We start from the raw sequence: 27452 nt of genomic DNA, 5'->3' as shown, positions 1-27452 counted from the left end.
ATGAAACGACATCCAGCCCAGCGTCAGGATAGACCCGACAAGCATCATGCAATGCAATTCAGCTCACCTCCGAGGTGACAAAGATAGATGAGAGAGGAACAAGTGAAAGAGGAGAGAAGAGGGGGAGGGGGAGGGGGTGAACATCACCTGTAAGCAAACTGGGACAGATCCAGACCGGACCTGGGTGGACGGTGCAGGCGCACAGACCTGCAGGTGGATCTAAGGCTTTGACTGACAGAGTTTTCCACTGAACGGTGTTTGTTTTTCTTATTTTTGCCTTGGACTGTTAATCCAGCGCAGACTTTTTTTTCCTAATCCAGAAACTTTTGGACATTTTTGCTTTTTAATCTCTTTATTGCCCGTGATCAGGTCAGAGTTGAAGTATGAGTAGTTGCAGTTCAGAGTGTGAGAGGGAGCTCAGCAAGATTTTCCGTTGCTTCTTTGGCTTCATCACCGGGACGCTAATTCAAGGTACTTCAATGATATTTGTCATTCCTCCTGTTTTACAAAAGTTAACAATAGTTTAACTGTTGTCGATTATCAATCCACCTGAACTTTGAGGAGATTCTTTAGGATATTTATGATGTTAACTTTTTTAAGAGTAAACAACACAAGTTTATAAATGTTTTCATGTTGACTAACAACTGACAGAGTTATCAAAGTTAAGGTGAAATCAAAAATATGTCAGGAAGAAAAAACTTCAGTATCAAGAGTTATGGGTATTTGATTTGTATAATTATAATTGTTTTTCTTCTAATCCATGGCTCTGACTTATGTAAAGGCGGGGGATTTTAAAACATGCTTTAAAATGACCTGCCAAGTCCATTCTGTTTGTGTTCATTTGACCAGAAATAAAAAAAATAAAGATTATTCAAGATCAGCTCATATTCAAATGCACTTTTCCGTTATGATTCATATTTTACTTGAGTCGCAGAGAAAAATCTATGCTGTAACTGTATGAACCTTTTTTACAATAAAAATTATAGATAAAAAAAATTAAGTCATAGTATTTTGAGAAAAAGCTCAAAATGTTACATGAACAGTGAAGGCAGCAATAAAAACAAATAATATGTATAATATAGTCATGATAGATAAATAATAATATTACAAGTCATTTCAAGATTAACTTCATAGTATTTTGAGAAAAAGTTGCAAAAAGTTAAAAAAAAAATATTATCATTATTATTATTATTATTAAAGATAGAAGTTCTTTAAGAATAAAAAAGAGTTGTAATATATCAAGAAAAGCTTAACATTATGAGAGAGAGGTCGTCGTATTCTCAGACAAATGTCAACGCAAGAAAAAAAGTCACAACTGCACCAGTGTTACATCATAACTGAAAAGAATTATGAGAGAAAAGGTGATATGTTCCAATACTAAAATAAGCTTTTGAGGAAAAAAATCACGTTCCAAGAGAAAAGTTGTATTTATTATGAGCAGAAGGGTTTCATGTTACTACAAAGGTTCCAGTTCCTAGTTGAGTTGAACGCAGCTGCTGATTGTTTTAAATAGTTTCAGTACAGGTTACTGAGTCAACAAACTACTGCTTCAGTACATTCTTTAATGCTACATCATTCATTTATTTCTTTTAAGAATTCTGGTACTCATCAAAATATGACTATTCTTACAATATTTCATCTTTTTCCTGAAATATTGATGTTTTATTACTTCTACTTAATTCTGAAAATATATTTTTTTTGTTTTGTTGCCCACAGCGTGGCCCTAATTCTCTTTGGTAATTTACTTTATTACACTTTAGTTTATTTATTAGTGGCTTGTCCTAGTAGTTTGTCTTCATGTCCCTTCCTTCATCATTGATTAGATGTAAGTCTATCCTCTGTCCTCTTCCCGTGTCCTTTCGTTCACTGAACACATGGTGTCATCAGACTAACGTGGACTGGATCTGCACCAGCGGACCCTCTGTTTGTTTACCGTTCTGCATCAGTCACATTGTTGTCTAGTGTTGTGTTATGAGTCCCAGATCTGCCAAAAGTTTATTCAGACATGTGGGGAGGTGAAATAGAACCTAATGATGAATGTTCTTTGGAAAAACCTGCTCCTGTTTTGTGTGCGTCTGTCCTCCTGGTTTCCATAATGGAGCTGTGCTCAGGTCGGGTATCCACTGAGCCAGGACATAAAGCACAAGAAAAAACAGGAATCTGCATTTGGATGAAGAGAAAGGACAAGAACCATGAGGTCAAAAAGACAGAGAAGAAGGGAGGACAAAGGGGAGCTATGATAAAGAAGGCTCATATGAATTAGTCAGCTAAGACCCCCTTTGAACCTGCCTGGACCAGGTGGGTTTAGGAAAAGAGGAGTATTTTCTATGGAAGTGAGAGGAGCTTTGGTTTGAACTGGAACATATTATTAGGTAGTTGAAGGAAGGGGTGAGGTTGGGGTATATATATATATATATATATATATATATATATATATATGTCAATGGGGCAGCGCTGTGTTCTTCCTGTCTTTCTTCAACTACCTCATATGTTCCAGTTCAAACCACAGCTCCTTCCACTCAGCTGTTTAATGCACACACAGACAAACTGAGCAAGAAGGGCACTAGGGCGTCCCATTTTTGGGACTTCTTTTCCGATCAAGTTCGTAATTTGACCAGTTAATCTCTTATATATTAATAACTCCCCAAAAAAATTTCATCCCAATCCGTACAGTTTTAGACCCCCCCACACCTCTTTAGGGTGCCTGTCAGCCCAGTGCAGAAAACCCATTTTTAGTCTGATTTTAGTCCTAGTCTGATTTGACAGATCTGCACTCAGGGCTTTGACTGGAGAACATCTGATCCTACAGTACCCATCTGGTACCCTCCCTTTTCTGCACTTCAGCAGGTACCAGGTTTCTGTTTACAGACAAGGGGGGGGGGGGGGGGGGGGGGGGGGGGGCTGTGGCTCAGTTGGTCAAGCAGGTCATCCAATGACCAAAGGGTTGACGGTTCGAATCCTGGTTCTGACTGTCCACATGTCAAAGTGTGACTGAACCCTAAACCCCTCCTCCCAGCAGGACCAGGCTGCAGGACCAGGCTGCAGGGCCAGGCTATAGGGCCAGGCAGCAGGGCCAGGCTATAGGGCCAGGCAGCAGGACCAGGCTGCAGGACCAGGCTGCAGGACCAGGCAGCAGGACCAGGCTGCAGGGCCAGGCTGCAGGGCCAGGCAGCAGGACCAGGCTGCAGGACCAGGCTATAGGGCCAGGCAGCAGGACCAGGCAGCAGGGCCAGGCTATAGGGCCAGGCAGCAGGACCAGGCTGCAGGGCCAGGCTGCAGGGCCAGGCAGCAGGGCCAGGCAGCAGGGCCAGGCTGTAAGGCCAGGCTGCAGGACCAGGCTGTAAGGCCAGGCTGCAGGACCAGGCTGTAAGGCCAGGCTGTAAGGCCAGGCTGCAGGACCAGGCTGTAAGGCCAGGCTGTAGGACCAGGCTGCAGGACCAGGCTGTAAGGCCAGGCTGTAGGACCAGGCTGCAGGACCAGGCTGTAAGGCCAGGCTGTAGGACCAGGCTGTAGGACCAGGCTGTAAGGCCAGGCTGTAGGACCAGGCTGCAGGACCAGGCTGTAGGACCAGGCTGTAGGACCAGGCTGTAGGACCAGGCTGTAGGACCAGGCTGCAGGACCAGGCTGTAGGACCAGGCTGTAGGACCAGGCTGTAGGACCAGGCTGTAAGGCCAGGCTGTAGGACCAGGCTGTAAGGCCAGGCTGTAGGACCAGGCTGCAGGACCAGGCTGTAAGGCCAGGCTGTAGGACCAGGCTGCAGGACCAGGCTGCAGGACCAGGCTGTAGGACCAGGCTGTAGGACCAGGCTGCAGGACCAGGCTGTAGGACCAGGCTGTAGGACCAGGCTGTAAGGCCAGGCTGTAGGACCAGGCAGCACCCTGCATGCTAGCCCTCTACCTGTGTGTGATGTGATCAGGGTTCTGACAGTCTGTCCAGGGGCTGGTCCCACCACACACAGAACACTAGAACACAGTTATGCCTTTGGTGGAACTCAGGCTTTATTCCATATTGCCTCAACTTCTACAGATATTTCTTTTGCTCTGGTTTTGCGGTCTTCTACTGGCAGTGGTCTGAACCTTGGAAGGACTGTTCTGACCAAAGGAAGCTGAGTGGAATAGCATTCAGTGAAGGGCCAGTACCTTCGTCCCATTCATCTGCAGGACCTCCTTTTGTCTTTCCCCTCCCCAGGGGGCTTCACCTTCTTCTCTTCACTACTCTTGGGTGTTTGGCCTTTAGGATGACCGGGCAGATTTACACTGAAAATGTGTTACCAACCAAATGTGTCGCCAACCCTTTGGTCATTGAATGACCTGCTTGACCAACTGAGCCACAGCTGCCCCCCCCCCCCCCCCCGTCTGTAAACAGAAACCTGGTACCTGCTGAAGTGCAGAAAAGGGAGGGTACCAGATGGGAGCTGTAGGATCAGATGTTCTCCAGTCAAAGGCCTGAGTGCAGATCTGTCAAATCAGACTAGGACAGAAAGAAATCTGCAAAAACCTGTGATTGGACCCATTTTTCAGTGTCAAATGACCTTGACCTTGTCTAAAATCATGTGACCTTTGACCTGTACATGATCTGAGACCTTCATAAACGACAGTTCCATCCCCCAAAAGCTCTAATATGACATTTGCATGAGCAGATATGGCAGAACTAACCCACAAATGCAGGATTTTCCATTAAAAATGGGTTTTCTGCACTGGGCTGACCCTAAAGATGGACCCTGAAGATGGAGGTGGGGGGGTCTAAAACTGTACGGATTGGGATGAAATTTTTTTGTGAATTACTAATATATAAGAGATTAACTGGTCAAATTAAGAAGTTGATCGGAAAAGAAGTCCCAAAAATGAGACACCCTAAAGGGCACTCAACATATGTTTCATGCTGTTGCCTTTTATTTATTTATTTTTAATTTTTTTTCCTTTTTTTTTGCCAGAGGAAGCAATCGTATAGAATTTCTCTGTACCTTGTTTTACTTGTGTATAGGTTGTTCCTAATCAATCACATCCCTGTAAAACAGCAGAAACTGATGATGTGACAAACCACAGTGCATTGGTTTGCAGCTGAGTAAGCTAATATGTGATCTGTGTACAGTCAGAAAAATCGGATCCATTTTCTCATGTTTCATTTCCTTCTCTCTCCTCACTTGTTGTATTGGCGAATGGTTGGGCTCCTGTGCACCTAGTGCCCTCTAGTGGACATCAAACATATGTCCTGGTTACTGGGGAACAGCTGCTGGTGTATTCCCAGTTCGGAGCCTCATGCATCTGCATTCCTTGTAGATGGGACTGGATTTGAAATCATGAGATAAATGTGTCAGTACAAAAGTAAATTCCTAAAAATGTGGACCTGGGTAACCCTTCACTGAGTTCTGCTTATTGATTATTGCATGTTCGTGCCAGGAAAGGAAGTAAACAGTGAAACTTTATGACCATATTGATTTTGTTATTACGTAAGTGCTTTTAATATCCCCACCTGGATTTAACTCAGTCTGGACAGAATGTCAGTCAGTCAGAAGTGAGTTCATGGTCAGTATTATCATCATGGTGTCAGAATCTGCAGGTGGACCAGAACCACCTGAGCTGTTTACAGAAAAGCTTTGAAAGCCCCTGGAAATGTAGACAGACAGAGGAATACTGCAGAGGAGGAATAAACTGGACACATGCACAACTCCACCGTTACCATCAAGTGAGGAATGGGTTTCAGATGCAACACGTTCTTGAACCTTAAAGGTATTTGGAGGCTTTCATGGCCTTCCTCAGATCTGTCCATCCTCAGTCCTATCCTCAGTTTCATTCGTCTGTTCGTCTGTCTGTCGTTCCTCAGCTGAAGCTCTTCCTCACAGTGAACAGTTTCTTAGTTCCATCCACCACAAACAAACCATGTGTTTACAAACAGAGGCGGGAGGAACTGGGAATCTGAGGAGTTCTGTCACGACGTGCATTGTGGGAAACGGAGGTTCGTGCAGCCGCCTGGCAGCGGCAGCGGAACCATGTGAACTTATATGGATGAAACAAACATGACGCAGAAACGGCTGAAACGCAGAAATGGCTGGAGGAGTATGCACAGGGGGAAGGAGCTCCTGCTGTTTCCGCATCGTGTCTGGAGCAGCTGCTGCTGTCAGTACAAGTACTGCAAGTACTACCAGTGGATATACTACTACTACCACTACAAGTACTACCAGTGGATATACTACTACTACCACTACAAGTACTACCAGTGAATATACTACTACTACTACTACTACTACCACTACAAGTACTACCAGTGGATATACTACTACTACTACTACTACTACAAGTACAAGTACTATCAGTGGATATACTACTACTACTACTACAAGTATTAACAGTGGCTATACCACTTCTACAAATACTAGTATTAACAGTGAATATACTACTACTATAAATGCTATTATTAACAGTGGATATACTACTACTACAAATATTAGTATTAACGGTGGATATACTACTACTTATAAATACTAGTATTAACAGTGGATATACTACTACTTATAAATACTAGTATTAACAGTGGATATACTACGACTATAAATACTAGTATTAACAGTGGATATACTACGACTATAAATACTAGTATTAACAGTGGATATACTACGACTATAAATACTAGTATTAATAGTGGATATACTACGACTATAAATACTAGTATTAACAGTGGATATACTACGACTATAAATACTAGTATTAACACTGGATATACTACTACTGCAAATAGTAGTATTAACAGTGGATATACTACTACTTATAAATACTAGTATTAACAGTGGATATACGACTACTACAAATACCAGTACTAACAGTGGATATACTACTACTATAAATACTAGTGTTAACAGTGGATATACTACTACTATAAATACTAGTGTTAACAGTGGATATACTACTACTATAAATCCTAGTACTACCAGTGGATATACTACTACTATAAATCCTAGTACTACCAGTGGATATACTACTACTATAAATCCTAGTACTACCAGTGGATATACTACTACTATAAATCCTAGTACTACCAGTGGATATACTACTACTATAAATCCTAGTACTACCAGTGGATATACTACTACTATAAATCCTAGTACTACCAGTGGATATACTACTACTATAAATCCTAGTACTACCAGTGGATATACTACTACACAGTCATGTAGATTCCTGTTCTCTTCTCTTTGTTTGTTTTCTTTTCTTTTTTGCCACTAAACAGAGTTTCCATGTAGGCATGAGTGGTGTTTACTTATGAAGAGTTGGAGCTGTCGTTTTCTGTTTTGCGATGCTATGTGTATTCTCTGACACAAATGGTCTTTATTATTTGGATATCAGGGTTTTGTCTTGTTGCGTTGGCATCAGGCCCCTCCTCCTCCTGTAGACCAGGGGTGTCAAACATGCGGTCCGGGGCCCAAATGCGTCCCACCAAAGGTTCTAATCCGACCCCTGGGATGAATTTACAAAGTGTATAAATTCCACAGTCCAGGCTGTGGAACTCATGTTAGTGTCGTTTCCACATCCAGACCAATCTGATCTACAGTCCAATAATAACAGCAGAAGAACCCACACAAAAGAAGGACTGCAGATTTACTACTGGGTTTGATGGGAAAAGATATTACATTATGTCTGTAAATAATGACAACTTCAAATATTTGTCTTTGTTTTAGTGCAAAAAATCACTTTAAATTGTGAAACTCTTTCCATTTCCAAACTCTCCTGTACCAATAAAATGTGACTAACCTGAACAAATGTGTCCAACCTGAAATGTCTGTATTAAATTCAGTCCAGTTTGAACTCTTTTCTTCCTGTTCCTCAGTGTTTAGTGTCTGTAGATCTGATCCAGAATGCACATGGACTAATGAGAAGTGGAGGAAGAAGACTGTTAAAACTGCACTGATTTTTCTAAAGAAATTTCAGTTTTTTCAGAATATTCACATCTTTTTTGTTTGGATAGTTTATAAAAGTAAGTATTTTCATAATTTTGTGTTTTTGTTTTTTTCACTAAAACAAAGACATAAATTGTCAGTTGTCATTATTTATCGGTTCTTCTGTTCTTATTTTACTGGTTCGGCCCACTGCAGATCAAATCAGACTGAATGTGGAACCAGAAAGAACAGGAGTTTGAGAACCCTGCTGTAGACACAGACAGGATCACAGCTTCAGATGAGGACTTGTTCAGCATTTTTGTCACTGAACGTTGACGTGTGCATGGTGTGTTCATTCCAAACACCTTTCTTTGAGGACAGAGACAGTCTTTCCTGTGGGTGTTTCCTCTGTTCCAGCCTCAAACACCCAGACTCTCCTCTGGTATAGAGGGTCTGCACATATGTCTACCCCCCCGCCCCCAGGCCACGCCCCTCTCAGTCAGACTGAGTGTCTTAAACCAACCTGCTCAACATGTCGGAGTATAGCAGTAAACACAGCCAGAGCAAAGGACCATGGGAAATCTGAAATTAAATGAAGGACAGTTGGACTGGACATGGATCTGTACGAGCTACCAAAGAACAAGTGGTCCATGAACACTAACATGTGGACACACATGGAGGATCCAGACCTGATCCAGGGGGGAGGGGATCAGCGCTATGTGGACCTGAAACGAATATACATGGTTTCATCAGGACTGACAACCAGGGTCCAAAACTAGGGCCCAGAACCAGCTGATCCAAAGGCTCCAAAACTAGGGCCCAGAACCAGCTGATCCAAAGGCTCCAAAACTAGGGCCCAGAACCAGCTGATCCAAAGGGTCCAAAATTAGGGCCCAGAACCAGCTGACCCAAAGGCTCCAAAACTAGGACCAGAACCAGCTGATCCAAAGGGTCCAAAACTAGGGCCCAGAACCAGCTGATCCAAAGGCTCCAAAACTAGGACCAGAACCAGCTGATCCAAAGGCTCCAAAACTAGGGCCCAGAACCAGCTGATCCAAAGGCTCCAAAACTAGAGCCCAGAACCAGCTGATCCAAAGGGTCCAAAACTAGGGCCCAGAACCAGCTGATCCTAAGGGTCCAAAACTAGGGCCCAGAACCAGCTGATCCAAAGGCTCCAAAACTAGGACCAGAACCAGCTGATCCAAAGGCTCCAAAACTAGGACCCAGAACCAGCTGATCCAAAGGCTCCAAAACTAGGGCCCAGAACCAGCTGATCCTAAGGGTCCAAAACTAGGGCCCAGAACCAGCTGATCCAAAGGCTCCAAAACTAGGGCCCAGAACCAGCTGATCCTAAGGGTCCAAAACTAGGGCCCAAAACCAGCTGATCCAAAGGCTCCAAAACTAGGGCCCAGAACCAGCTGATCCAAAGGTCATTTCCAGTAGACCGTGGACTGACCCCAGTGAATATATGCATGATCTACTGGGACTGAGCAGATTTACTGAGTCTAGTTCAGATCCAGGCCTTTATCCAACACAGATACTACTGCTGTGGACCAGCAGGGCACCACTGCATTCTGGGAAATTAGCAGATTTACACCACCTGGTTTTAACCCTTTCATGCATACTGGTCACTCCAGTGGACAGTTCTTCTCCAGCTGTTCTCTTCTATATTCATGGGTTTTGTTGTTTTAGTTCCATATCAGCCAACATAGTGGACACTTACGCACCATCCCATAATACACTGACATTCAGACCAGTACTGTAACTGTGCTGTTCTTGATAAACCTGATCTGCACTAACATGTTTAAGTGTAAATCAACTGTTATTTGTTAGACAAGAAGGTTTTTTTTTGCATGTTATCTCCATGAAGTGAGTAATTACTAGTATTAGAATATGTTCAAATGTGAGAAGACATCAGATTAGCAGCATTAAAAATGTTTTTATTTCATTGTTTTCATCTCACTTTCTGATATTGAGTTTTAAACACGTTTCTTTGCTTCAAAAATTAAATGCATGGATATTTTTGTAACTCTATAAAAAAAAAACCTCAATCACATTGTTTTTTTCATGCCTAAGGAGGAATAAAAACACTGAAGAAAAAAATCTTGACTGAGGTTCTCACAGTTCATGCATGAAAGGGTTAACACATTATTCTTGTAATATTATGTATTATTATACATAATATTATGGATACGTACATTATATATTATGTACGTATCCTCAAAAATTGTGCGGACCAGTTGGCAGACATTTTCACTTTTATTTTTAGGTTGTCTCTCCAACTCAGAAAGGTCCCTTGTGTTTGGAAGGATTCTGTTATTGTTCCCGTGCCAAAAATGAGCTGTCCTAAAGCTCATAATGATTACAGACCTGTGGCTCTCACTTCTTTGGTGATGAAAACATTTGAGAAAATTGTGGAGGGGGAGCTGTTGAATGCTGTCCAGGCCAATCTGGATCCATTTCAGTTTGCTTATAGGTCTGGCAGGGGAGTTGATGATGCCACAGGTACCCTGCTTCATCTGATCCTGACACATCTGGAAGGTGCACAGACTTTTGTGCGCCTAGTTTTTATGACTTCTCCTCAGCTTTTAATTGCATCCATCCACATATTTTAGCAGAAAGTCTGAAGAGCATCCACAGCATCGGGCCCGGCCTCTTATCTTGGTTGATGGACTTTTTATCTGAGAGGTCGCAATGTGTGAGAGTAAACAGTGTTTTATCGAATGTTCTTTTATCTTCCACTGGGTCGCCACAGGGGTGCGTCCTCTCCCCTCTTTTATTTGTGATGTACACCAGTGAGTACCAAACTCAGTACCGGGGCGGCATGTTCTCAAGTTTGCAGACGACTCAGTGATTGTGTCTCTTCTCAGAGATGATGACCCTGATCATGGCCCTGTAGGGTCTGAGTTCACGGACTGGTGTAGCACGTCCTTTTTAAATGTGAATGTGTCTAAAACCAAAGAGATGACTGTAGATTTTAGGAAGAATCCTCCAGTCTTCTCTCCTGTCATCATTAATGGACAGGCTGTTGAGGTGGTTCAGCAGGAGAAATATCTCAGAATGGTGCTGGACCACAGGTAACTCAGGTGGATCCTGGATGTAAAAAAGCTCGTCAGAGGATGTATTTTTACCGTAAACTTTGCAGTTTCAAAGTGGATTACACTTTTATGAAAATGTTTTATTCTTGTTTTATTGAGTCTGTGCTGACCTTTTCTTTTATCAGCTGCTATGGGCTGCTGACCCTTAAAAATAAGAACAGGTTGCAGGGCATCACTACAGTGTGCAGCAGAATTGTGGTCCCCACACTCACTGATCGGACTGTGTTGTACCAGAGGCGGACTCTGAAGAAGGCTCAGTCAGTCCTGGATGATCCCAGTCATCCCCTGTATGATGAGTTCAGGTTGCTTCCATCAGGTCGCAGATACAGTATTCCTAAATGTAGGACCAATAGGATGAGGAATTCTTTGGTTCTGGCAGCCATTGTTTTGCTGAATAATTCTTTGTAATGTTGGTGCTATTGTTTTTAATGGATATTTATTGTATTTATTGTTGGTTTGTTGTCCATGTGAAACTGCTGGCTCTCATAAACAAATGACATTTTTAAGAGTTTTTTTTGTAACTATGACTTCATTCTCATTAAATTCCAGGTTTTATCTCCATATTTTCTGACTTTCTTCTGGTAGTGACCAGTGTTTTTCTTTTCTTCTGTGGTCCTAATACTCCGTCGTAGCTTTATTCTCCAGTTCCTCCGTATTTGTAAAACTAGGTTGGCCTCAGTTTCAGTTCGTTTACTAATCATGTAGGAGCACAAGGTTCACAATCACAAAATGAAGACAAAAACCAGGAAAGATCTGATCATGAAACCCAGAGCTGCACTAAGAAGGACCGTTAGCCAAAACATTTCAAGTCATTTCAGGTCTGATTGGACCCAAAAATACAGCATCAGTGAATGTTAGCTGACACCAAACAGGATCCACAGATCTAGGTTTGGTTTCCTGGATTTGTGGATCCATCTGCTTCTGTTTTCTTTGTCTTTGGGTGTCTGTAAACGATAGCTCCCACTGCTTTAAGAACCTGAAAATACAATCAACCAACAACAGCTCTGCCCCAGTTTGGATTCAATATCGTTCTTCAGTTTAGACAGGATTGAAGCCAACGCTGTCACTCATCTGCCTCTGTCTGACACTCAGTGGGCGGACCCACAGTGACTTCCGCTAGCGCTGACGTCACGTGCAGACCCTCTGTTCCTGCTCTGGTTCCAGGCTTTACTGTAAATCCATTTTTATTGTTGTAATGGCTGATTAAGGCTGGTATTATGTGGCTTTGTTGTTTACTAATGAGTCTGTGAAACCTTTGGAGACTCTTTAAGCGTGAATAGTGTGTCCGTACAAATAAGCTAGATTTCCCAGAACTGACTCATCCAAACAGTCTGTCTGCTCATTATCCTGTTGGACTGAGTGTCTGCACTGCCAGTAAATGAACTCATAGAAACTGGCATTTTCATTTTCAGGACTTTGGTTTATGTCTATGTTGTTCTTAGCTCTTTCATTTTCCTCTGCTGTAGGCTGCATGACACTGGCTTTTTCCAGCGGTATGCAGCTGTTGCTTTGTTCTCAGTAACAAAATACAATCAGATACAGCAAATACTCAGCTCACTGTTAATTCAAATATATTATGTCTAATATGGTAAAGGGCAGACGTAGTGGTATCCTTAACTAAGTCCAGTTAGTTAATGATTTAGATTGTTTTTATGGTAAAGTGGAAGAAGAGGCAGTAAAGAGAGAGGGAGCCTCACCATTGTACAAATAATTTGATGGATCGTGCTGCTGTGATTTAAGTATTTAAGTTACTTTAAAATACTAAATACGCTTCTTTGAGCCAGTGAAGCGTCCGTATGAATAGTTTTACATATTGTGATTGAGGTCAGAACCTCACCCCTACTTGAGGTGACAGATAACGTCTTGTGTTTCCATGTATTTACATTTTAATTCATTTGTTCATTTATTTATTCATTTTTCAATCTGCTTAGTCCTCAAGAAGGTCAGGGGGGTGCTAGAGCCTATCCCTGTTGGAGGTGTTTGGACCACAGCTGATATCCAAAAGCAAACGACCGAAAACAGACAAACAGAGCAGTAGTTAGAGGCCCTCTGTTAGGCTGCGTTCACACTGCAGACGAATGTGACACAAATCCCATTTTTTCAACCATATGTGACCTGGATCTGATCTGTTAAAGACAGTTTGAACAGCACTAATCTGACCCAGACCACTGTCATATGCGGTCCTAAATCTGACCCGGACCACTGTCATATGCGGTCCTAAATCTGACCCGGACCACTTTCATATGCGGTCCTAAATCTGACCCGGACCACTTTCATATATGGTCCTAAATCTGACCCGGACCACTTTCATATATGGTCCTAAATCTGACCCAGACCACTTTCCTTGGACTTGTTTGCCTGCCTGCTTATCGATTCCGCCTTCATTGTGCATGCACGATGAAGTCATGCATACGTTTCATTGTTTTGGTCAGAACGTAGACAACATGGCGCTGAGGCAGAAATGGTCTAAACAAACCACACCAGGTCCAGTTGAACTCTGTCAAAGCTTCAGTTTCTTCTAAAGTGTGGAATCCCTCCAGTCTGCTCAAACATTTGTCCACATGTGATTCATTTACAGGAATGTCACGTATTTGATTCGCTGCTTAGGGGCGCTTGTGAATGTAGCGGCAGAGTGAACACCAGGCCCAGTTCCGGTTGAGGTGTGGGCAAAAAACATCGTACCCGAATGTAAGTTTCTGAAGGTAGAGGAAAGGAGATGAGGTGCACAACAACGGGAGACAAGCCGAGACAAGCCGAGCCGAGTCGAACCGGTTCCACGTAGTAGAAATGTGGCAATAGAGGAATTAGTAAAGAGTCTGGAGTTTCACTGTCACTGTACACCTAAATCTGACCCAGACCACTTTCATATGTGGTCCTAAATCTGACCCAGACCACTTTCATATGTGGTCCTAAATCTGACCCAGACCACTTTCATATGTGGTCCTAAATCTGACCCAGACCACTTTCATATGCGGTCTTAAATCTGACCCAGACCACTTTCATATGTGGTCCTAAATCTGACCCAGACCACTTTCATATGTGGTCCTAAATCTGACCCAGACCACTTTCATATGTGGTCCTAAATCTGACCCAGACCACTTTCATATGAGGTCTTAAATCTGACCCAGACCACTTTCATATGTGGTCCTAAATCTGACCCAGACCACTTTCATATGTGGTCCTAAATCTGACCCAGACCACTTTCATATGCGGTCTTAAATCTGACCCAGACCACTTTCATATGTGGTCCTAAATCTGACCCAGACCACTTTCATATGTGGTCCTAAATCTGACCCAGACCACTTTCATATGTGGTCCTAAATCTGACCCAGACCACTTTCATATGAGGTCTTAAATCTGACCCAGACCACTTTCATATGTGGTCCTAAATCTGACCCAGACCACTTTCATATGTGGTCCTAAATCTGACCCAGACCACTTTCATATGCGGTCTTAAATCTGACCCAGACCACTTTCATATGTGGTCCTAAATCTGACCCAGACCACTTTCATATGTGGTCCTAAATCTGACCCAGACCACTTTCATATGTGGTCCTAAATCTGACCCAGACCACTTTCATATGTGGTCCTAAATCTGACCCAGACCACTTTCATATGTGGTCCTAAATCTGACCCAGACCACTTTCATATGTGGTCCTAAATCTGACCCAGACCACTTTCATATGCGGTCTTAAATCTGACCCAGACCACTTTCATATGTGGTCCTAAATCTGACCCAGACCACTTTCATATGTGGTCCTAAATCTGACCCAGACCACTTTCATATGTGGTCCTAAATGTGACCCAGACCACTTTCATATGAGGTCTTAAATCTGACCCAGACCACTTTCATATGTGGTCCTAAATCTGACCCAGACCACTTTCATATGTGGTCCTAAATCTGACCCAGACCACTTTCATATGCGGTCTTAAATCTGACCCAGACCACTTTCATATGTGGTCCTAAATCTGACCCAGACCACTTTCATATGTGGTCCTAAATCTGACCCAGACCACTTTCATATGTGGTCCTAAATCTGACCCAGACCACTTTCATATGAGGTCTTAAATCTGACCCAGACCACTTTCATATGTGGTCCTAAATCTGACCCAGACCACTTTCATATGTGGTCCTAAATCTGACCCAGACCACTTTCATATGCGGTCTTAAATCTGACCCAGACCACTTTCATATGTGGTCCTAAATCTGACCCAGACCACTTTCATATGTGGTCCTAAATCTGACCCAGACCACTTTCATATGAGGTCTTAAATCTGACCCAGACCACTTTCATATGTGGTCCTAAATCTGACCCAGACCACTTTCATATGTGGTCCTAAATCTGACCCAGACCACTTTCATATGTGGTCCTAAATCTGACCCAGACCACTTTCATATGAGGTCTTAAATCTGACCCAGACCACTTTCATATGTGGTCCTAAATCTGACCCAGACCACTTTCATATGTGGTCCTAAATCTGACCCAGACCACTTTCAGATGAGGTCCTAAATCTGAACCAGACCACTTTCATATGAGGTCTTAAATCTGACCCAGACCACTTTCATATGCGGTCTTAAATCTGACCCAGACCACTTTCATATGTGGTCCTAAATCTGATCCAGATCTGATACTTTCCAATGCAACTTCAGTCTGAACATCCAGGTCACATTTATCCGACCTTTACGTCATTGAAATGAGACAAATGTCCCAGCTGTTGGTCGGAGCAGAGGAAAACCATATGTCCTTCTGTAAACACAGTGTGTGTCTGCGTGGTCTGGTATTCTGTCAGGACCTCTTTAGTGCATGTGGGTCACTTCAGGACCTCTTTAGTGCATGTGGGTCACTTCAGGACCTCTTTAGTTCATGTGGGTCACTTCAGGACCTCTTTAGTGCATGTGGGTCACTTCAGGACCTCTTTAGTGCATGTGGGTCACTTCAGGGTCACATTCAGTTCAGACTCAAAACTGACAGAAGTCACATTTAATGTGGAATGAACGAGCACTCAAAAATATGGGATTTCACCCAAAAATGCGACCTGTGCATTAAGCCCTGCTGTGGGCGGAGCCTTAGTGTCGGCCATAGGGCAGGGTGAGCCCAGGGGGCGGAGTTGGCTGCCTTCTGCTCATTCATCACTATATGTCATTGATCTCACACAGTGAACGCTCAAACTAAAGCTGGACACACACTCTGCGGTTTTCGGCCCAAATTTGACACGATTTCATCCCTTTTCAAATCAGACCGAATATGGGCTTTGTGTCTTTATGGTGCCGTGTGCAGAGGGTCACGACTGCTCACGACACTCGCACGCTCAGAAGTGAGATGAGCGCTGGAGTTTTTGACATGTCAAAAATTTTCTTCCCAATCGTACAGTTTTTGTGTCACTGCACAGCACGTAAACTCAAAAATACAACTGCGGCCATGACAGTAACAACTCCATGGGCTCCGTCTATATGAATAAAAAGGCTCAGGGACACAACCCGAACCAGTCCAGTGGTGTTGTACTGTTAGCTTAGCCTAGCTGTTACTGTAGCTGCAGCCGGAGTCCTGCATGGGTCATTTTTCCAAACCCCCCACCCATCATTAAACACATTGTCTACACAGTTACTCTCTTTATTTTTGGCTCAAACACATCAGTAAATCTGTAATATGCGCTGCACGTCTTTGGCCGGATGTAAAACAAACCGGCTGTGGATCCACCACGGTGAAATTAGAGGATCATTAAATCATCATTTAATGTCCTGCAAATTATTTTCATCCACAAAACTTCTTTTATTTTTTCCACTTCCTTGCTTGCTACCCGTTCGCATTTTGTTTAATTTTACCCGTACTCATGAAAACTCTTCTTATTGTTTTTTTACCCGTTTCCATATGTTGTTGTGGGTTACCTACGGGTACCCGACCCGGTGCAGGACTCTGCCTCCAGCTCCCATTGAAAATTAGACAATCCTTACTGTCCTCGTCCTTGCAGCCACGAGCATGTCCAAATATGACGGGACTTTTTCTGTTGGACTCTGTAGCCTACATGACGTTGCCAAGGCGGTCAACATGGTGTGGATTTTCAAGGACCAGGATGAAAGTGTGTGTGAGTGCAGCTGCTGACTGTTGTGTACGTTCACCCAGACAGTGTGTGCACTGAACCCACAGTGTGTGTGTGTGTGTGTGTGTGTGTGTGTGTGTGTGTGTGTGTGTGTGGGTGGGTGGGTGGCAGGGGGGGGATTAGTGTGTGTCCATCTGAAGTCCATGTATCTGTCATTAAACCTCACCAAGTGCTTAAACTGCTGAACCTCCTCAGACCCAGCTCTGGGTTTTCTGTCCACATGTGTGGAAAATACAAATAAAAGAAAAGAAAACTGTCCACCACAAAGGACATTCCATAAAAAAGTTAAAAACTGCATCTGAAAAAACTGTTGCATCATGATGTTTCCAATATAGGCACTGATTTAATAAAAAACACAAAAGCTGGTACTGCTGACATTTCCTGGGTCTGAGGAGGTTAAACTTAATCAGAAATCATTTAACAATGATTTTGTCAGAACCAGCTGATTGTGTGAATTGAGGTGGTGGATCTTTTTGCAGAAAATACAATGTCTGTAAGCAATTCACACGTCACTGTAGGAGCAACAGGTTTTCCATTTAAAGGTTCAGTATGCTGGATTTGCTTGACTGAAGTTTGGGTCGGAGTCTTTGGTTGGAGCTCGTCACATGTTGATGTCGATTGAACTCCATTAAACTGATTGCCTTGGTTTACTGCGTTCATGGGAAGTGCACACAGTGATTTTAATGCTGAGCCTTCATGTCCATTTATCCTTTTAGATCCCTGACTTGTTTAAAGCATCTCTTCAACAGCTGAGTTAGTTCACATCCATAAACGGTCACCTCCAAGCGCAGCACAGGCCACAACACCGACTCCACATGATCACATCTGACAGATACTGGGCAGAACTTCAGTGTGTAGTGGTGACTACATGTATGTGCAGTTAAAGGAGTCACATGTGAATACGATTTCTGTGAAACAGTTTAGTTTAGTTGCACACCTAGTCACGTTTCCATGAGCAGAGGGATCAGTCGGGAGGAAGAGGCTGAGACCGACACAAAAAACAAAGGTGGAGGTGTGTGTCCATCTGTGTCCATGTGTGTCCATGTGTGTGATGTGAAAGGTCAGACGCTCTGCTGTGGCGCCGTTTGATCCCATCCTCTTTTTTATCTTCCCCTCTCACTGGGATGTGGTGTGTCAAAGTCAAACAGATTTTCAAATGTGACTGGTGACAAAAGCACACACACACACACACACACACACACACACACCCACACACACACACACACACACACACACTGAGGCAGCCAACGTCTCTCACCTATTGTCTTCTCCATGGGACCAGGCAGTGGGCGTGGTCTCCATGGGACCAGGCAGTGGGCGTGGTCACCAGGGTTAGGGTTAGTCAGACCCTTGTTCTCCTTGGTCCAGGCTGTGCACAGATGTTTGGAACCTGGAAACTCTGAAACTCCAGGAACTGAAAGCATAAATCTGTGCTCAGGTCCAACAGTGTGTGCAGCAGCTTTGGTAGTTGTGTGCTTGTAGTGGTTCAGGTGCATTATGGGAGCTGTGATGGCCGCTCTGTCTGTGGAAGCCCGCCGCCGTCTGTCTCGGCCCAGCTGCCTGTCTCACTGCGGCCACAGTGCAGCCAGGTACCACCGCTCAGGTAGGACCTGGGACGGATGGGGTCCGCTGAGACCCAACCCTGCTTCATTCACCATGTGGTCTCCTCATTCATTCTGCTACTCAGTTTCATCTTACATTTATTCACCTTTTTTATTTTTACCTCCGCCAAGGAGGTTCTGTTTTTGTCAGCGTCTGTCTGTCTGTCTGTCTGTCTGTCTGTCTGTCTGTCTGTCTGTCTGTCTGTCTGTGTGCAGGAGAACTCAAAAAGTTATGGACGGATTTGGATGAAAATTTCAGGGAATGTTGATACTGGCACAAGGAACAAATGATTAAATTTTGGTGGTGATGGGGGTGTGGGTGTGTGTGTGTGGGGGGCCCAGTGATCGGCCTTGGCGGAGGTCTGCACTGTCTTTTCTAGAACAGCAGTCGTAGAGCGCAGACCTCCGCCAAGGCCAATCACTGGGCCCCCATGCCCCCCCACCCCCACCCCCGATCACCACCAAAATTTAATCATTTGTTCCTTGTGCCAGTATCAACATTTCCTGATATTTTCTTCCAAATCCAGGGCACTGATCTGTCTTGGTAGAGGTCTGCACTCCGAGTGCTTCTAGTTGTTATTATTATGACTTTTTTTTTTTTTTTTTTCATTTCTGGAGCTAATGTGTTTAAAAAAAAAAAACTTTTTGCAGGTTGCAAGAAAAGTTCCTGGGTTGCTTTTGTAGCTCCTTTTAAAGTGCACAGTGCTCTTTTTCTGGCTTCTTTAAGTTCATGGTGTCTTGTCGTTCAATAGAATCTGAGCACAGATTTAAGACACAAAAACACACTGGTTTAGGATGGCACTTGTCAGACAAAGACAAGAGAGAAACAGGAAGTTAAGGTTTTTCAGGCAGATTTGGTGTTGACAGCTGTTGCAGATCTAGTTTTATAAGATGATTTAGACAGATTGGAAGTGTGTGTGTGTGTGTGTGTGTGTGTGTGGGGGGGGGGGGGGGGGGGTATCAGACCGACATGCAGTAGACGGTCCAGACAACAGCAAATCCAACTCACTGCTCAGAAGGTGTGTGTGTGTACATGTGGAGTGTAAGCTGAACCCTTGGCGGTTGGGTTTCTCCACATTGGTGAAACACTCATACATTGTCTTTTCTAATGCAGATGGTGATGGAACCTTCAATTCAAATATAAAATTCTTAATAAATAAAATGAATGTTGGTTGTGCTTATCAGATAATGCTTTTTCTTGATAGTCCTTCGTTCTTACAAACAAAGGCTGCTTATTTACGATATAATGAAAGATGGGCTGCTGTAAATGCTTATAAGTTTAGCTTTACTTATTAAAAAATTAAAAATTAGACAAGCAAATTAGCTCTCAGCCATTAGCTTATTTTGGTGCTTAAATATGGCCTTGGTTTTGCGACGTGAAAATAACCTACTTTAGTTCAGCATCAAGCTCCATCCTTTGCTGAGAGTTTTTCTTCTTTGGGGGAAAATAATGACAACAGTGAATCATTTTTTGCTTCTACTTTTATCACTTTTTTCTTTTTTGTTCTGAACGTGGTTCATTATTGACAGGAGCTTCAGCCATTGCTGCATTTACAGGTACCTACCTGTCCTTCCATATCATCACCTTCTGAAAATAATAGCCTTTTCTTTTTTTTTTTTTGACACTTAGATTTTATTAATTATTTATCATTTTTCCACACAAACAACAAACAACAGTTGGCAATGGACAATAGTCACAACTCAACATCAAGGATTAGTGGGGCTTTGTCACATATGCACTGATGATATCTAGTTTAAATATGGATATATGAATACATTATTACTATATAGGACAATATAGAATGTATTTATATTATGTATGCATATGTGCTTTTGTTTGTTTTTTTGTTTTTGTTTTGTTTTTGTTCTTTTTTGTTTTTATTAATATCTGGTAGGAAAAGTTGTACATGGGTATTATCATATTAGTGTATATAGGAAAAAGGATGTGTGATATTGTATTATTATTATTATAATTATTATATTAATATTCATACAAAATAATAATTGCTATATAATGATCATAAGGGATAGAATTTGGGGGTAGGAATACATACGTTTTTACTTCTTCCTACTCCTTTTCAAGCATATGTAATTTAATTTCATTTGTTTTATTATTATTATTATTATTATTATTATTATTATTATTATTTACTATTACTATTATTATTTATTTAGTTAGGTGTTTGTTTGCTTATCAATCATTTCTGTACCAGTACTTATATTTTGTGGGTTGGTTTTTGGTTTTTATCTTGGCAGAAGTCTGCACTCTCTGAGTACTTTTCTTGTTAAAACTTGAATGTGTTTGGTTAGGTATAAACTCTGAGTCAAAGCCGGCCCATCTAAGGACTCTTATCTGGCTGCTCAAATTTAGTTCCTTCACAACTTCAAACCACGTCATTAGTGTAAAAGTGACCAGTGGACTTAATTCCTTTTGACAAGCTGCTGTAAGTTTCTGATCTCCAGTCAGCGCAGGTATTGGAATATTTCCACACATGTTCTCCATTTCTTTCCGTCTAGCCTCATAGGCACCATCACACCACTGTATTATTGTTTTAAGTTGAGCTGCACTGTTAAAATAATAGCCTTTTCAATAAAAAAACTGAACCAAATATATGAGAATATGACATTTTGAAAAACCTGTAAATTATGACTTATTATGAGGTTATAATGTATTATTATGGCTGTTATTTTAAGAAGGTGACAATATGAAAGACATGAGGTTAGAATGATCCTAGTGGGTGCAGCCAGGCTTTTCCTGCTTCCTGTGGGTCTGTGAGGACAGACTGAATGCAGAAGTGGTTGACTGCTCTCTAGTGGTGTAAAGTGGTATTACAGACAGGACTGCTTTTCTTCAACACATGTTCCTACACTTCTTTAAAGGGGTTTTATCTTGTATTAATGTATCAATATTCCAAACTCAGTCACGTTCCAGAACACACCCCCAACTTCCAAAACCACCATTAAATGTACATAGTTATCAACTTTTCTCCTTGAAGCACAAACTCTGCCAATCCAAGTCACACTGTCTCATGAAATGATGCATCAGTCAGTTCAAACATGACTCTGTTAGCTTAGCTCTGTTTTCAGCCACAGCAAAACCACAAATCACCTCAGTTTTCTGTACGGCACAGGTGTCAAAGATGTGGCCCGGGGGCCAAATCCGGCCCGCCAAAGGGTCCAGTCCGGCCCTGGGGATGAATTTGTGAAATGCAAAAACTACACTAAGATATGAACAGTCCTTTTAGTTCAGGTTCCACATTCAGACCAGTCTGATCACCAGTAAAATACTATCATAATAACATATAAATAATGACAACTCCAAATGTTCCTGTTTGTAAATGTAAATATTTTCATGTATTTACACTAAAACTAAGTATAATTTGGCAAAAAATGCGAACAACCTGAAATGTCATAAGAGAAGCAAGTACAATTTTAACAATATTCTGCCTGTTACTAAATGTTTTGTGTGTTTGTAGATCCACTGTGATCTGTAAGTTCTACTGTACATGTGTAAATGATAAACTGAGGCAGAATATTGTCAAAATTACATGTATTTTTCCAGTTTGTTCATGTTATTCACACTGTTTGAAAGGATAGTTTGTAGATGTAAACCTTTTCATAATGTAAATTTACTTTTTTCACTCTAAAACAGATAAAAGTTTGGAGTTGACATTATTTATATATAATTATGTTATTATTTTACTGCTCTGGCCCCTTTCAGATCAAATTTAGCTGAATCTGGCCCCTGAACTAAAATGAGTGTGACAGCCCTGCTGTACGGGGTCCTTTGTCAGGAGCTGCACTAATATTTAGATTTTTCCAAACCAGGTCAGAATTATCCCAATTTAATGAGAACCATGGATCAACAAACAGCAGCAAATGTAATAACATCATGTATTAACTTTACACCTGCATAGGCTTCATAGTTACTCACCAGTGGAGAGGAAATATTTAGCCCCTTTAGAATGTGATCATTCTAATTTTAGGACATTTATGAATATTTTAAAGTAGAAATATTACAAATAGCATTTTTTTAAGCATTACTGTCACATACTTGAAGATCAGGTGACACTGCAGCATGTTGACCACAGTGAAGGAGCCCATCCTCAGGTGATGTGAGCTGATGTGTCCGACTGACAGGAAACAGTCTGGATGCTCTCTCCTTATTTCCTGACAGTTGTGTCAGCAGGCAGCGCCCAGCCCACCTTTTAAAAACCTGTTAGTCTGCTAATGGCCCGACCAGAACAACAAACACTCACAAGGAAACGCCACGCCAAAACTAGACAGACGCTAGACAAAAAAGCACACGTACGCTGCTGTATATGAGCACACACACACACACACACACACACACACACACACACACAGAGGCACATGTGTGTCTAAGCCAGGCCTGTCAAACTCATTTTAGTTCAGTTCTATATTCAGCCCAGTTTGATCTGCAGCGGGCCAAAACCAGTAAAATAATGACTGAATAACCTATAAATACTGACAAATACAAGTTTTTCTTTTTGTTTTAGGACAAAAAAAACCCAATTAAATTATGAAAATATTTACATTTTACAAAAAAGATGTGAATAACCTGAAAAAACAGAATTTTCATTTGAAAAATTAGTGCAATTTGAACAATATTCTGCCTGGACTTCTTATTTCTACATGTACATTTACACACAGTGTTCCATAAACATTTGGGAACAGGCAGAATATTGTTCAAATTTTGGAGTTTGAACTAAAATTTGAACAATTTCTCCAATATTCCATCTGTTATTCTGAACACAACTGCAGATCCAGTGGATCCATAAATGCACCAAACATTTAGGAACAGACAGAATATTGTTACAATTGCACATTTCAGGTTGTTCATCTGTGTTTTTATTTATGTATTTATTTGCATTTTATTGTGAAAGAACAGTTTCTTAAATGTAAATATTTTCACAGTGTAATTATGCTAATGACGTTCATTTTGTCTTCTGTTCATGTAACTATACTATTTTCTTTTGTTCAGACAGGGTCTAGTTTTAGATGTTTCCTGCTTGACAGTTTCCACTGTGACTCCAGTCTTCCTCAGAAGCATCATCCGACAACAAACTCAAACGTTGGATAAAGGAGGCAATAGAGATCAGGAAGTGGGCGAGTGGCACCGTCAACTGGGACGAGGGGGCGCACACCCTCTGCACACCTGGGGTTCCCCACTCCAGAGACCAGCCAAGGCGGAGGAGGCACGGTCGGCTCGACGGGCTCTGATCGGTCCGTTGTCAGCAGCACGTTGGATGACGCTTCTGAGGAAGACTGGAGTCACAGTGGAAACTGTCAAGCAGGAAACATCTGAAACTAGACCCTGTGTGAACAAAAGAAAATAGTATATTTATTTCACAGTGTAATGTTCTTTTTTTTTCACTTCAATTTTTTCCGTATAATTTTTCACAAAGAAAATTTGCAGTTGTCATTATTTCTGGGTTATTGTGTTGTTCTTTTGACTGTAGATCACATTGGTCTGTATGTGGAACCTGAACCAAAAGGATTTGGACAACCTGGACTGTTCAGGTTCAGTTTTGCACTTTCATCCAGCAGGGCCGGAAGGGAACCTTTGGTGGGCCAGATTTGGCCCCCGGGCTGCATGTTTGACACCTGTGTTCTAAGTGTTCCAGTTGTCACCTGATCCGCTCTCCTCCATAACCTGTAAATATGACCTTCCTCTGCTGTAAACATAGACACTGCACCACAGGCTCATCCAGGAATAGTAACAGCACAGAGCAAAAATAGATGAAGGGATTTTATGATTGACTGATCGCTGATTTAGATTTTTTTTTTTTTTTTTATGGTAAAGTGGAAGATGAGGGGGTAAAGACAGAGGGAACCTCAGCACCACTTCACCACAAACGTATTGATCTCTCTCCCTTTGGCCTCCCAGCTGTGTCTCCCATCTCAAACGGAGTCGGTGCATTAACACAAACACACACCCATCTCCTTTCCCCGTCTGATCTGGATACATTAGCAGGTGCACAGTCATCAGTTATCCTCTCCTGACCTGCTAAATACACCCACAACCACATTTATTTATACACATCATATTTTCCCCTCCTATCTGTAGCACTTATTGTAGGAAACATCCAGAAACGGACAATTTGATAAGACGTTTTTTTCAGCCTTTGGAAGAAAATATGAAAGGAAGGGGTGTTGGGGAGGAGCTGGTGTCCCTGTTATTTGATCTTTGTGTGTCTTTTTGTGGGTTTTTGACTGCCCTTATCTCCTCCACCATCCACCTCTCAGGGGAGTTTAACCCTTTCATGTAAACTGGTCACTCCAGTGGACAACTATTCTACAGCTTGTATATTCATGGGTTTTGTTGTTTTAGTTCCATATCAGCCAACACAGTGGACACTTATGCACCATCCCATAATACACTGACATTCAGACCATTACTGTAACTTTGCAGTTCTTAATAAACCTGATCTGCACTGACATGTTTCAGTGTAAATCAATTGCTAATTGTTATTAAACTGTAAACAGTTTTCTTAATCAAAAAGGTTTTTTTTTTTTTTTTGCATATCATCTCCATGAAGTGAGTAATAACTAGTATTAGAGTGTTAAAATGTGAGAAAACATCATATTAGCTGCATTATTATTATTTTTTTATTTCATAGTTTTCACACAGTATCACTTTCTGATGATGGGTTTTAAATACATGTTTTTTTGCTTCAAAAACGACACGTATGGTGTCCAGCTGAGTGGACATTTTTGTAACTCCATGAAAAATAGGGTCATAAAAAAAATTCAATTGCATTGTTTTTTCATAAATATACAATAAAAACACTCAGGAAAACAAAAAAAAATCTTGATTAACCCTTTCATGCATGAACTGTGAGAACTTTTGTCAAGATTTTTTTCTTCAGTGTTTTTATTCCTCCTTAGGCATGAAAAAAACAATGCGATGCGAGTTTTTTTTTCTATGGAGTTACAAAAATATCCATGCATTTAATTTTTGAAGTAAACATGTGTTTAAAACCCAATATCAGAAAGTGAGATGAAAACAATGAAATGAAAACATTTTTAATGCTGCTAATCTGATGTCTTCTCACATTTGAACATATTCTAATACTAGTAATTACTCACTTCATGGAGATAATATGCAAAAAAAACCTTCTTGTCTAACAAATAACAACTGATTTACACTTAAACATGTCAGTGCAGATCAGGTTTATGTAGAATAGCACAGTTACAGTAATGGTCTGAATGTCAGTGTATTATGGGATGGTGCATTAGTGTCCACTGTGTTGGCTGATCTGGAACTAAAACAACAAAACCCATGAATATAGAAGAGAACAGCTGGAGAAGAACTGTCCACTGGAGTGACCACTGGAGTGACCTAAAGGGTTAACCTTCACCCCTCACCCATAAACTTTACCAGCTGAAAAGATAACAGCAGACAAGGTGGATTCAGTGGAGAAAGAGAAGGACACTTTTACTGGGGGGGGGGTCTGCGGTCAGCCACCGTTATGGACTGACAGAGGAGATGGAGGGAGGAGGAGGAGGAAGAGGAGGAGGAGGAAGAGGAGGAGGAGGAGGAGGAGGAGGAAGAAGAGGAGGAGGAGGCGGGAAGCTGCAGGGTGTGAAAAGCAAATCAGATTGAAAGAAAAAGGAGGAGTGCAGAGAGGGAGTAAGAGGAGAGCAGAAGGAGTTCAACAGGATGGACGAAGCAGAGCAGAGGGAGGCGGAGCCCACACTTTTCAGCCGGACTTCAGACTTTGGGAACGCTAACAGAGACGAGCAACTTACCAGCAACAAGAAGCAGCAACAGATCCACTGAAGCATTCCCAGTCCCAGACACAGGAGTGTGTTCAGAGGAGGCAGGAGGCTCGGCTCAACGCCGCTGCTCATGGATCTCCCTTCCTGGTCGCTGCTGCCGCTCTGAGTGCCTGCTCCCAGGAGCCTTCCATATGAGGAGCTGGATTTGGACCAAGCGTCCAGGGGACACAGACACAACACCAAACCTCAGAGGAAGGAGTTTGTGAGCTCCACGCTCAGACATTTGTGTTGGATCTGTGATCATGCTTTCATGGCGGATTTCAAAGTGAACTTCAGATCAGTGCACATCATTGTTTTGGACGTGGTTTAGTTTGTACTCGGACTTTTCCAGGGTGCTTCTCAGCGTAGATGCTGTGTGATGGAAGTGTAGAAAGTGAGATTCTCCGGCTGGCAGTATGCGTCTGCTGCACAGTCCAGCTTTCAGGAGTTGTTCCTGCGGTCGGTGAATGGAATGGGTTCTTCCGTGTCTAATTGCTAATGCTGTTTTGTCATTTTATGGCATGGAAGATGAGAACATGGCATTTGATTTTCTGCCCCTCTGTGCTTCTGTGGGTTGTGGCTTCTACTCCCTGGGACTTCTTCCCAGCCAATGCAAACTTCTGGGATCAAACTCATAAACATGGACCATGAAGCTCTGAGTCGTCTGCTTTCCCCTTAAGGCATTTTTGTCAAACAGCAAAATGTGATTTATTAGCGTAAACTATGACGTGAGGACTGATATGAGCTGTTTAGATTCAGAGGGTGAGGAGGAATCAGCGTCTTTGCCAGTGTGTGGACAGGAGGAACGCCTGAAAGGGACTCCAAACGTCTCCTTTAATGCACTGTAATAAATGAGTCAGGACACAACCCCCTTTTTCTTTCATGGGAGGTTTTCCATATATGTCAGCTTCCACATATTTTCCACTTCAGCATCAGTGTTGACATTAAGGCGGCCCTGGTCCAGTCTGCTGGCTGGGTTCTCATGCTTTCTCAGCGGCC

At 42.2% G+C, this 27452-nt stretch overlaps 1 protein-coding gene across 2 annotated transcripts in view; it reads left to right on the top strand.

Annotated features, from left to right (window-relative positions):
* kcnip3a (Kv channel interacting protein 3a, calsenilin) overlaps nucleotides 1–27452 on the top strand; it is a 163568-nt gene that overhangs the window by 83135 nt on the left and 52981 nt on the right. Inside the window, exon 3 of one of the 2 annotated variants that reach the window (XM_030143339.1) lies at nucleotides 19783–19785. The exons of the other annotated variant lie outside the window; for it this stretch is intronic. Within the exon in view, the coding sequence (XP_029999199.1) occupies nucleotides 19783–19785 (3 nt within the window). The remainder of the gene's footprint in view (nucleotides 1–19782; nucleotides 19786–27452) is intronic. 2 annotated transcript variants of the gene reach the window in all.

The sequence above is a fragment of the Sphaeramia orbicularis genome, chromosome 9 (assembly GCF_902148855.1).
Source record: "Sphaeramia orbicularis chromosome 9, fSphaOr1.1, whole genome shotgun sequence".
In the NCBI taxonomy this organism is placed as follows: domain Eukaryota; kingdom Metazoa; phylum Chordata; class Actinopteri; order Kurtiformes; family Apogonidae; genus Sphaeramia; species Sphaeramia orbicularis.
This window is presented reverse-complemented; position numbering and strand designations above follow the sequence as displayed.